The 12,378-nt window shown below is 45.9% G+C and overlaps 1 protein-coding gene across 7 annotated transcripts in view; it reads right to left on the bottom strand.

Annotated features, from left to right (window-relative positions):
* The window catches only part of TTC28 (tetratricopeptide repeat domain 28), a 487,880-nt gene that overhangs the window by 125,239 nt on the left and 350,263 nt on the right, over positions 1-12,378 (bottom strand). For all 7 annotated transcript variants that reach the window (XM_060192543.1, XM_060192544.1, XM_060192547.1 and 4 more), the window contains one exon: positions 8,565-9,072. In XM_060192543.1, the coding sequence (XP_060048526.1) occupies positions 8,565-9,072 (508 nt within the window). The remainder of the gene's footprint in view (positions 1-8,564; positions 9,073-12,378) is intronic.

Raw genomic sequence — 12,378 nt, 5'->3', positions numbered from 1 at the left:
TGGTAGGAACGTAAATTGGTGCTGTCCCTATGGAGGAAGATTCTTTCAGATAGTGAAGATAGGTATTCCAAAATTATTCTGTCTCATTAAAAGTAGACAATCTGCAAATTCCTCTCCTAGATATCTATCTGAAAAGAAATAAGCGCATCCAAGTTCACTGCAGGGCTATACACAATAGCCAAGATATGGACACAATTCACGTGTCTAGCAGTATAGGAATGGATAAATGGGGACGTTATATATATCCGTGTACACACACATGCACACGCATGCACACACGAACACACACACGCACGCACACGCACACACGCACACAGAGACGCAGACACACAGACTCTGAGTGGAATATCACTCAGCTCTAAGAATGGATGAGATCTTGTCTCTTGCTACATATAGCACAGATGAAACTCCAGTGGGGTGTGCTTGGTGAAGTCAGCCAGAAGGACAAAGGCAAGTCCTGGGTGACAAAACCCAGCAAGTCTCACTCAATATGGGATTGAAGAAACAAACTAAGGGAAGAGACAGGGATAAACAAGATGACACCCTCTGTGTATGTCAACAGACCTGAAGACACTAGCAGGCACGAGGAAATGAGGTTTCAGAAGGCCGGGGACACTGTGTCCCCAGGAAAGGGAGCTAGCACTTCGGCGTGAGGGAGGAGTGCTGGCACGAGCCTATGAAAATGTGGTACTGGACCCCTGAGCTGACGGCTGCTGTGTAAGACAGTATTTCCCCAAAAGAATCGTTTGCAAACGGTGATCAAGACTGCTCATTCAGACTTCTGGTTGGCCACGTGTGGGACCCAAGCTCTAGCCCAGCCACCCTCACACTGAAGGAAGACTCGCTCCTACGGTTTCTTTTCCACCTGCTCTCTCTCTCTCTCTCTCAAAATAAAAGTAATTAAAGACATTTGAAAATAGAGACCATAAAGTTACAGTTTAAATAATACCTCAGGCCATCTATATAAACAAACTATTCCTGAGAAAAGATCAGACTAGGATTTTATTATAACCCAGTAACTTCTTTCTGTGCAAGATGATTTTACTATCAGAAACTTATGTTTAAAAGCTGGCAAAACAGGGTTGGGAGATGGCTCACCCAGTAGGGCGCAGACCTCAGCAGAAGCCTGTCACAGGAGGGCAACATGCAGGGGGAGCTTTGTGAGTGGCGGGATGGTGCATGGTGTAAGGGATGAGGGCAGCAGTAGTCATGTACATTAGGGACAGGGTTTCAGAGAACAGGTTCATGGCTTCCCCCATCCCATTAAAATCCCAGCCATGCAGTACTTCCTGACATCCCTAAATACTTTTGCTTCAAGCACTTAAAATGTAATCAACCTTGGAGGCCAGGTGGTGGCGCACCTGATCAAGCACACATAGCACAGTGCACAAGGACCAGATCCAAGCGCCCAGTCTCTACCTACAGGGGGAAGTCAGGAGTGATGAAGCAGGGCTGCAAGTCCCTCTCCCTCTCTCTCTCTCTCTCTCTCTCTCCCTCTCTCCCTCCCTCCCTCCCTCCCTCCCTCCCTCCCTCCCTCCTCATTCCCTCTTGATTTCTCTGTCTCTATCCAAAATAAACAAATAAAATCTAAAAAATATACTCAATATTACTATTTCTGGCACACAACAGGAGTTCAAAAGATAACTTCTGAATAATGAATGGTTGCTCAAAAATATGGATGCCAGGCCAGGGATTCTGAACTTCATTCTGAAGGTGGGGGTGGGGTGGGGGTGGGGGTTTGCAGGGCTTTTATTTATTTATTTATTTTTTTACTCTGTAATATCTAAATTTTATTTTGCTTTCTCCTTTCTCCTGGTTTGTATTGATTTCTCATTTTCACTTTTTAAAAAATTTTTATTTATAAAAAGGAAACACTGACAAAACCATAGGATAAGAGCGGTACAGCTCCACACAGTTCCCACCACCAGGACTCCGTATCCCATCCCCTCCCCTGATAGTTTTCCTGTTCTTTATCCCTCTGGGAGTATGGACCCAGGTCATTATGGGGAGCAGAAGGTGGGAGGTCTGGCTTCTGTAATGGCTTCCTCGCTGAACAAGGGTGTTGGCAGGTCGATCCATACTCCCAGCCTGTCTCTCTCTTGCAGGGCTTTAAGTATGGAAGTGATATGGCAGAGTTGAACAGCTGGGGTTGTCAGAGGGTTACCCTGGAAACAGTGTGACTAATGAACAGAAAAAAGTGGGAGACCAGGGATTGAACCTGGGACCCTCTGCTACCACTACACTGTCTCCCCAACATGAACCTTCACTTCTAACAGGAAGATGCCCTTAAACAGAGCTTGTCATGAAGGTGGGACACAGAGGCAATTCGTGTCAATTGTCATATCATCCCTAAAGGCCTGAGAGATCCCATTCAAATGCTCTACATTTTCTGCTATTATGACCTTTAAAAAATCAGCCAAAAGTAGCAGCCCTGCCCCCCGTCAATCCCCAGACAGATGGGCTCCTTAAGGAGCGAACAGAGACTGAGAGCAGAGCCAAACGAGTGCAGACGACCCCACAGCTCCCTGGAGTCGCACAGCACAGGCTCAGCGCGCAGTGTCCAGCGCAGATGGCAGCACCAAGTGTCACATCTGTACCCACTACTGCTGGCAGAGAGCGGGGCTCCCCGGGAGCTGCCACAGATGGAGAGACTTAGCAACAGACAGGTGTGGGAGGCTCCGGCGCCAGGTGTGGGTGACAGGAGCCAACGACTGACCCCGCTGTAAGGCCCTGCTGCTCACTGCCCCGTGCCAGGCCGCACTGCCCCTAAAAGCAGCCACAGAAGAAGGGCTGCTGGCAAGTGAGTGCCTGAGTGGTGGCACCCAGAGCAGGCCGTACCCATCCAAGTTCAGATGCCCACAACGCCCACAGTGACTGTTCCGAAGTCCTAAGAGAAACGGTCTCGATGCTCAGGACCAGCCTGTCTAATGGGAAGTGCCCCGCTGGCGGACAGACTCATAAACCTACCCGGTCTCACATGTTCATGAGCATTTGTGCGAAGATGAAAAAACTCTAAGCACTAATTAGAAAGATAGGCTGTTGTGTTTTTCTCCTGATCACCTTATCTTCTTTATTCAGTTCTTCAAGACTCAGCCATTAAAAGAAATTAAGTAATTCATCAAGCCCATTTCAATTACCTGCTGCTGATAACATCAGATTACAATTAGCATCTACGAGTGAACCCGGTGCCAGCTGCCGAGCTGAGACATGAGCTAATGCACTGCGAGACTCTGCCCGCTGGAGACGGGACTGGAGGGCCTGGCAGCAAGCACCCACTTCATTATTCCAACAACAGCTTTTCAGTCTCTCTTGCAACAGTCCAAAGTACGGCTCTGACCAAGATTTACTGCCCTGCCTGTCTCTGCTCGCTTGTTAGAGATACAGGGTATCTATAAGCAAATCACAGCTCATTTTAAGTAGCAGTGTTTAGACAAGTAACGTACCCAATTCGGACCTAAAAAGTAGATATTATTAATATTTATCAGGCACTGGTAGGTGTGGGGTGCACCCCGGTACATGCAAGTCAGAACCTTAATGAGGGTCTGGACCATTTTCTGCGGGTCTTTTTATGCTTGATCAGAAAAGTCTCCTGCTTTGGTTGGTCCTGTGCATTTTTCATTTCTCCCTTCAAACAGTGAAAGGATGCTTTTGCTACTCTCTTGTAGCTGACTAGGAAAAAAATCACTTTCAGGTTCTGGATTTTATTATTATTGTTTTGCATTTACATTTTTCCTTTTATTCAGACCCTTGAATAGAAACTGCTTTAGATAAAAGGTGTGCAGTCTGGCTCTCTGTATCGTAAGTTCTGTCAAGTGTTGACAATTGGTGTAGCCTGATCTACATTCTTCAAGCAGAACTGACTGACCGCGTGATACACGCACAGGCCTCCGAGGAGTCTGTGATCTGTAGAAGGAGAAGCCAGAGCGGGTCTGGATCTGGCCTGCGCTGGCTCTGTGTATTGTAGATACTCAGCCAGGGTCTTTACCTCTGTGCATACCACACAGCTCAGCACTGATCCCTGCTTGTGGCCAAGATGCAAGACAGCAAGCAGTCCCAAAGAAACAGGAGCAGAATTCAGATGGAACAGAACCATTCCTTCCGCTTTCCTAGAGAGGCTATTGTTCACATGCCATTCAATCCTCACCACAGAACCATGTGGTGAGCATAGAGCTCCTACAGACCTTAACTACAAAGTAGGGGCAGAGGCGAAGCAGAGGCGGGGCAGGGGCGGGAACCTGCCCACAGGTACTAGAAGGGGTGAGGGAGACCGCATAATGGTTGTGTACAGAGATTTTCATACCTGATATTCCAGCGTCCCAGGTTCAGCTTCCTGCTCCATGATGAGCTAGAGCTGAGCAATGCCCTGATTAAAACTAAAGAAATAACTAGGTAAACAAAGCAACAAATAGGAAGAAGAAACACACTCCCAGGCCAGGCTGTGGTGTGCCCGGCAGAGCATATGCACTGCCTGAAGGTACTGGAGTCAAAGAAAAATCAGCGAGCAGGTCAGTTTGGGCCCGTCTTTGAGACACTAGAGGGCACCAGGTCTTTGCTAGAGAACATGCCACACACAGTGCCGTGTAATGAGGCTAAAATGTAGAAATAAGTCTGACTGACTTGAAGCCTCAGACAGCTATGTGGGGATGAGCACAAACCCTCCCTGAGACCCTAAACTATCTAACTCTGAAATCCACATATGAAGGCACTACACCAACCACCTTGAGCAAACGGACCTTCCTACAGAGTGGCAACCTCGTCTGTGTCAAATCCTACGGAGTACGCTTTCTAATCGCGAACTTCGACTATAATTTGATAACAATAAAAAATGAAGGAGCAATTCCAAATTTTTGAATACTAAATAGCTCTTATAAACAACTAAAGTTTTAAGGGAATTCACAAATAATTTTAGAAATATACTGAACTCAAAAATGATAAACATAAACAAAGGAAATACAAAAGACAACAGAAAAAAACAACAAAACACACACTTATTCTTTAGAAAGATGAAAAAACTGACAAATCTGTGGACGAATAGAAAATCCAGAGGGGAGAGTGTCGCAGGTGTAAGACATAAGCCGTCAGCCACAGAAACAAAGAGGACAGTAGCATTGTGCGTCCTACAAGTCTTAAAAAGAAAATGAGGAGACAACTTTAAACCAATAAACAGAACAACTAGATGCAGTGAGTAGCCTATGAAAGATATCACTTAACCAAAACTGACAAGATGGAAACAGAAGTCCTAAAGAACCCGTGTTGAAAGACGGCTGATGCCACTGCTTGACCTGCCTGCTTTCCCCTCAGTAGACATGTCTGTGTCTCACAGTCTTCAGACATTCCAGGTCACTAGCACTTTCCTTGCCTGGTCTTGACACTCACCCTTACTACCTGAGCACACGTCTGGGGCTGACCGTATGCCATCCAGCAGATAAGCCCTTATGCTACACCTCACGCCTTCATTCTCAGCATGCCATCCATTCCTGGTCAAATCTCACTTGCTCTTGAAGGTCCACTTGGGTTTAATTTCCTCCAGGCTACTCTCAACCTCAAAACCTCCCTCCCTCCTCAGAAGTTCTTATAAACACAACATCATTACCACTGTGTTTCAAGGCTGTCTTATTTTCTCAACTAAATTAAAAGTAATCTTGGAGCACAGATTAAAAAAGAAGAAGAAAAAAAAAGGGGGGCCCTAGCCGGGGAGTTCTGGGATTCCCACACAGACATGAAGAGCCTAGACCTCAAATAGATCCCTCTCTCCACTATCACTGGTCACCTCCATCAGGAACAACATCATGGACCCCTTTGGGGGCCCCCATAGGACCTTGCCCTCCACGTGGATCAACCATGGTAGAGAATGCTCCTTTCTCCAAAGTGGGGTTGGATAACATACTCTGTCTACCACCTGAGGAAGATGGGTCCTGAAATTGGGGCAACTCGGAATGTTCCTACTGACGACCACAGAATGCAAGTTTGGACCTACAGGGGTGCAGAGGTCACAGAGGCTCCTATGCTGAATACAGGCCCCGATCAAATCAACGGGGTTTACAGTCAACAAGATGTATACACCTTTCCCATATTTGGGAGCTACTCTCTTTCCTGATCCAGCTTTCTAGCTCTTTTTCCAGCCATGAAATTCTCTCCTCAGACAATAACTTGGGTTCACCTGCATATCTGATGTCAGGCTCAGGCAAAAACTAATAAAGTCATGGGTCCCATGGAAGATACCTAAAGTAGACCTACTAGTTATTTCCAAAATGGAGACCCCAAACCTCCACCTGCACTATTCCAGCCTTTAGGTTCATGATTAATCAACAATTTGTTTGGCTCTATATGTTAACTCTTTTTCAGCCACCAGGTTCCAGATGCTACCATGATGCCAATCTGACTTCTCTAGGCAGATGACCCCACCAATGTTTCCTGGAGCTCCACTTGCCCAGAGCCTTGACCCACAAGGGAAAGAGAGAGACAGACTGGGAGTATGGGTTGGCCTGCCAACATCCATGTTCAGCGGGGAAGCAATTACAGAAGCCAGACCTTCCACTTTCTGCATCCTACAATGACCCTGGGTCCATACTCCCAAAGGGATAAAGAATAGGAAAGCTGTCAGGGGAGGGGAGGGGATACAGAGCTCTTGTGGTGGGAACTGTGCCCCTCTTATCCTATGGTCTTGTCATTCCATTTTATAAATAAATAAATAAATAAATAAATATAAAAAAGAAATTTAAACTATTAAGGTCCAGTGGCCAATGGTGGAGGGAAGTGACAGTTTGATACGATATGACACCTGTCATTTGCTATGAAATGAAGCCTGTCTTGGGGAGACATAAAACTATACATCTATGATGACAAAAGTCTTATCAATATTTCTTCAATAAAATGACTAAAAATAAAATGCTAAGTTCAAAAAAAAAATAGGAAAGCTATCAAGAGAGGGGATGGGATATGGAGTTCTGGCGGTGGGAACTGTACACCTCTTAGCCTATGGTCTTGTAAATATTTCCATTTTATAAGTAAAAGTAAAATAAAATCCTTAGCTACTAAAAAGGAAAGAAAAAAGAAAAGCAAGCTTCTCTATTCCTTACAGCAATCATTCAAGATTCAGCACATAGTAGTAACTAAATAAACACTTGAACTCTGAGTCAATGTACGGGGCCAAGTGCCTGTTTGCATGGTTCTCCGGGCCATTCTCATCTCCACACCATTTTCAGAGTCATCGGCCGGTGCTTGCCAGGCTCCTTCTAACAAGCATATCTGTAAAATATGGTCATAGCAACCAGAAGACAGAGGCGTGAGAACAGCAATGCTAAAGCTGTTAGGAAGGTTTCAGTGTCTTGGTTTTAAGATGTCACTGAAGAAGAAGGTTCTGAGTTTTGGGTTTTTTGGTTTTTTTTTTTTTTTTTTTTTTTGGTTTCTGTTTGGTTTTTTTCCTGCTGGGTTTTTTTTTTTCTGGAGTTCACCAAACTCACACAATTTCACTGTTCCTGGAAGACTCTTTTCTATTTTCTTTTTGTAGAGGTTGAGAGAGAAGAGAGACACCACAGCACTGCACACCAGGGCTCCTGAAGCCTCCCTCTGTGTGGGAGCTTGCTCCCAGGTCCACATCATGGTAAAGCGTTTGCTCCACTGGGCGAGCCTCTCCCAGTTCCCAGAGGGTCCCAGAGTTTAAGTCTGTGCTGCAGCCACTATCAGAAACACATACACTAGCCAACAGGACCACCTCTCCTTCTGAGTATCTGTGGACACAGAACCACTGGGCTCCAGGCAAAGGAGGAGTCGAGTTTACACATTCACAGACACACCTGTCTGCACCCTTCGTTATGTACCTGCCCCTATCTGAGTACAGGGACAAGATAACAAAGCTTCCATGGTCTTTTTTGGGGTTGTCTGTTTTTTGGTGCTGAAACAAGAGTTCCTAAAAAGTAAACAGTTACCAACATCTACTGCCGTCTACTGTCACACACATATTTATAAAGACCTTGCTTGTGACCTAGTACTATCAAAAAAAGAGACACAAACCTCTTTTATCAAAGCAGATCTTTTCTACTACAACTACCACTAGCATTTGCAAACACAGCTACTTCTGAGGGGGAAATGCCTTTTGTGGGAGTTACAGTCACCAAGTAAGAAATCACTTTAAACAAAACTCTCTCAAGTCCCCTTCCACTGATGACTTCCCAGCAACTTCTCTCATCTAAACCAAACACAGTCCTATATCATCTCATCCCTGCTCTCTAATTAGATAAAGTGGGCCATTCTTCTCTCCAGATTAAAAGGCTCGGATGTTTTGTTTTCCTAGTATTTCAGAGTTCTAACCCTTATAGTTCAGTGATGACAGGAAGACCATGTGATTTAGAGGAGGCAGGTCTCAACACACACTTAAAAAAATTTTTTTTTTTATTATAAGCCCACAGATTGCTGTGAATTCCTGCTCCGGCTATTTCCAGCCCGTGGCAGTGTCCCTAATCTTACGAGTGACGTGGTCCTTACCCAGATTGCTGTGAATTCCTGCTCTGGCTATTTCCAGCCTGTGGCAGTGTCCCTAATCTTACGAGTGACATGGTCCTTACCCAGATTGGAAGACGCTCGTCCTTCTGCAGCCCGGTCCTTCAGGTCCTCAGCAATGCTGAGCTGCTGCTCGTGGTACTGCTTCGCTCTCTCCAAGTCCTGCATACACCTGGCAGCGTGGCCCAGGCCAGCATAGGCGCGCATCTCGATGGCTTTCTCTGTCAACTCCTGCGCCAGCTCCAGCACATAGTTGTGGTAAGACATGGCCTTGTCGAAATTCCTCCTGTAGTGGTAGGCGCTGCCGAGGTTGCTGTAGGCTCGGGCCTCCTCTCGCTTGTTCCCCAGGTCCTTGGCTATCTTCAGGTGCTGTTCATGGCACTGCACAGCATTCTCGAAGTCGCCCATGGCAATGTACACAGCTCCCATGTTGCCGAGTTCTCGGGCTTCAGAAAGCTCATCTTTGGATTGCTTGGCAAGAAGAACACACTGTTTATGACTAGCCAGTGCGTTAGGGTAGTCTCCGATGGCTGTGTACACATGGCCCAGACTACTCAGGGCTGATGAAGCTGCCTGAAAAGAAAGAAAAAAGGCAGAGAAATGAAAAAAACATCAGGAAATGGCTTTGGGTTTGTTGCAGCAGAGAAAATGTTAGAGTCTGCTGTAACTGTAACTCTCCAAGCTAATTCCTATTGGTGTTTCTCTCAGTGTTCCACAGGCCTCTGTGGAACTGAAAAGAAGCAATGCCCAGGGGCCAGGAGGTGGTGCACCTGGTTAAGCGCTCACATTATGGTGCACAAGGATGCAAAGTTCAAGCCCCTGGTTTCCACCTGCAGGGGAAAACTTCATGAGTGGTGATACAGTGCTACAGGTCTCTCTCTGTCTCTTTCCTTCTCTATCTCCCTCACCCCTCTCAATTTCTCTGTCTATACCATATAAGAAATAATTAAAAAAATAAAAGATTAAAAGAAGCATACCCAAATAGCAAGCACCTATTAAGATATATTTATAACTCACTTGGAAACCTTTAATACCTAGTCACATAAAAACAAGTTGCATTCCAGTGGTGCACACATTATAGTTCACAAGGTTCCAACTTCAAGCCTGTGGTACCCACCAAAGGGGGGGAGGGGGAAATCTTCATGTGTGGTGAAGCAGTACTGCCAGTGTAGTAAACTCTCTCTCCCTCTCTCTCTCTCTCTCTCCTCTTTCAATTTTTCTCTGTCACTATTAAGAGGGAGAAAGGGGGAGGAGAAGAAAGGAGGAGAGAGGGAGAGGAGGCTGCTAGGAGCAGTAGATACATAAGACACACACTGAGCCCCAGCAATAACCCTGGTGGGGAAAAAAGGTTGCGTTCCATATAACTGTGACGCTACAAAATTGACATTTCTAGTGTAATGATGCTGTATCTCTACTAACAGATTCTTGCCTCTACAGCATGAGATAATATTGAAGAATCCCATGTTAAGTACTACATATAATTTAGCATGAGAAACACACAGGAGAAATTCATGCTTGGCTCCTGGGCATGTCTCTAGTCTTGTCTTCTCTCAAAGTGGATTAATACATCAAGGGAGAGGCTTTTACCACTTCACAGATGTTCCAACTAAAGGATCTAGGAAAACAAAGAGGTAATGAATGCTGAGAAATTCACTTTTTCTGAGTGTGGAAGAGCAGAAGCAGAAGCGAGCTCACCCAAGGACAGGCTACGGGGACGGCAGCAGCCTCACCTTCCCTTTTTCAGGACAGAAGTTAGGATTCCACATCAGCACAACATACTGGGGCCTTTCTACTACTAAAAACCCTCTCCCCACATGGAGAAGCGGAAGGCCTGCAGGCTCGGCCTCTCTCCTTCAGCAAGTGGCCCTCCCCACTTGACCCCAAGTCCAGCTACAGATCAAGAACGGTCCTTAAACTCTCCTGCCACAGTCCTTGCTCTTTCGTGATGGAGCAGTACAAGTGTATATACCCTGGTTCAAGATGACATTCCCTTTATTAGATCTGGGACCTTTAGCGACTTAACTTCCCCAAGCCTCTGACAACAGACAGATAGACATTTACAGGCCCTAGCAGTAAGCCAGGAACCAAGTGTGTTCTAATCAGCTATAAGCCTCTGTCAAATGTGTAAACCATAAATAATTCACTAGATAATTTCCGATGGGAGATCTGGAACACTGCAAGGGAGGAATGTACACGGCCTGGGGCAGGCCCAGCGCCCAAGCAGCACTGTTCTCAGAAATGTGGTTTATGGTAACTCCGGGTGACAGCCCTGGGATCTTCGGCTTCGGGGCTCTCTAAATGCCAGGGAGACAAGGGGGTGCATTTACTGAAGCTCTCCAAGCACAAGGAAAGAGAACACAGGGGCGTTTTAACTCTGGGTCTGGGGAGAGGGAGGAGGGACTACATTAGCTCTTCACTGGAATCCTCCAGTGAGCAGGGAGCACTGCCAAGCTGGAGCCTGATGGCCAGTGTCCTGGAAATCAGCATCTCTCCAAAGGAGGCAGTTTATGAAGTATATACCACAGCCTCGAAATGAGGCAGATAGCTTCACTTAGGATTAGCAGAGAACAGGAGTTAGAGGCTATGAACCCTGAAAAGTCATCTTCTTCCTCACCTTTCATTTCTCTAAACTGTGCTGATGACAAAGCTGTCCTGGGGCTAGGAGGGGAAGATCTGTGCGCAGGAGTGTCTTAAGCAAACAGAAAAGTTTCCTGCCAGGGAATCCATGAGGTGTGAGTGGGTGTTTCAGGACTGCAGGCTGCCTGAGCTGAGCATTCTTACAGCAGAAGCCAGCAGTGGCAAGTGAAAACATCAATCATGACCAAACATCTGTATTTCTACCAGTCGCCATAGGAAATGAAGTCCAGTGTTTTACAGCCTGGGGGCAAGTAGCATGTGATGATAGTTATCAGCTAAGTGAAATACAAATTAATCACTCGTGTCTGTTCTTGTTCCTGTAGAGTGAGCTCAGATCTGAACCATGGTTTGAGGCCGTTAGCCAACTCTGAAGATGGGGACTCACAGGCCCCACCTCAGGCAGCTGCTATGTTTGCTGCTAAGGCTCATGTCACCTTTGTATAGGGATCTCTTCGGAGACTTTTGTGCACGGAGAGCAGCAGCTGCTTCCCACAGTGGGAGTGTTTTGGAACATCTGTACTTGAATACTCAAATGAACACAGTTACACTAACAAACTAGGTAGACGGAGTAAGACAACACTTTTCTCGTTCTGAAAGATCAAACTTACTCATGTTTTGGCCAAAACACGGCTTCCCGCTGCAAACTTAGTGCATCAGAGTCAGACAGCCCTTGCTCTCTGTGACTCAGTGTTTGCAGAATTGCATCTGACCAATCATTCCATAGGACGTGAAAGCAGAGTAAAAGATTTGCTCGTATGCTCTCAAACCACCCCATGAGCTTTTAGTGTTAGCTATAAACTAGTGAGAGGTGAAAGTACCCAAACAATGGCCACATTGATGACAGTTATCATTAGACACTATTCCGAAGATGTAAACATATTTTCTTTCACATTTACCATTATTCCCCGTGTATTTTTTTATGTAAGGATTATATTTTGTGAGAGGATTAAATGTACATAGTGAGGACACTTGCTAGATGTAGTGATGAGCTAATTGCAAGCAGTTTTAAAAGCTGGGTGGGGAACATCCTTAGCGAGTAAGAGATCTGTGGGTTTTCTTCTTTGCTGTTCAAACCCACATGTACCTGGCACTCCAACCAAGGCAAATTCCCTGCAATGTCATTCAGTAGCTGAGCCCCAGGTTCCCCCTTTGTAAAAAAGAGACTAATGCCTTGCAGTGTGTGTTGAAGAAGTGCTAAGTAAAACAGTACTTATATAGAGTCCAGCGAAGTGCGCAACTCAG

Source organism: Erinaceus europaeus, chromosome 6 (assembly GCF_950295315.1).
Source record: "Erinaceus europaeus chromosome 6, mEriEur2.1, whole genome shotgun sequence".
Classification (NCBI taxonomy): domain Eukaryota; kingdom Metazoa; phylum Chordata; class Mammalia; order Eulipotyphla; family Erinaceidae; genus Erinaceus; species Erinaceus europaeus.
Note: the sequence above shows the minus strand (reverse complement) of the source record. Positions and strands in the feature narration are given on the sequence as shown.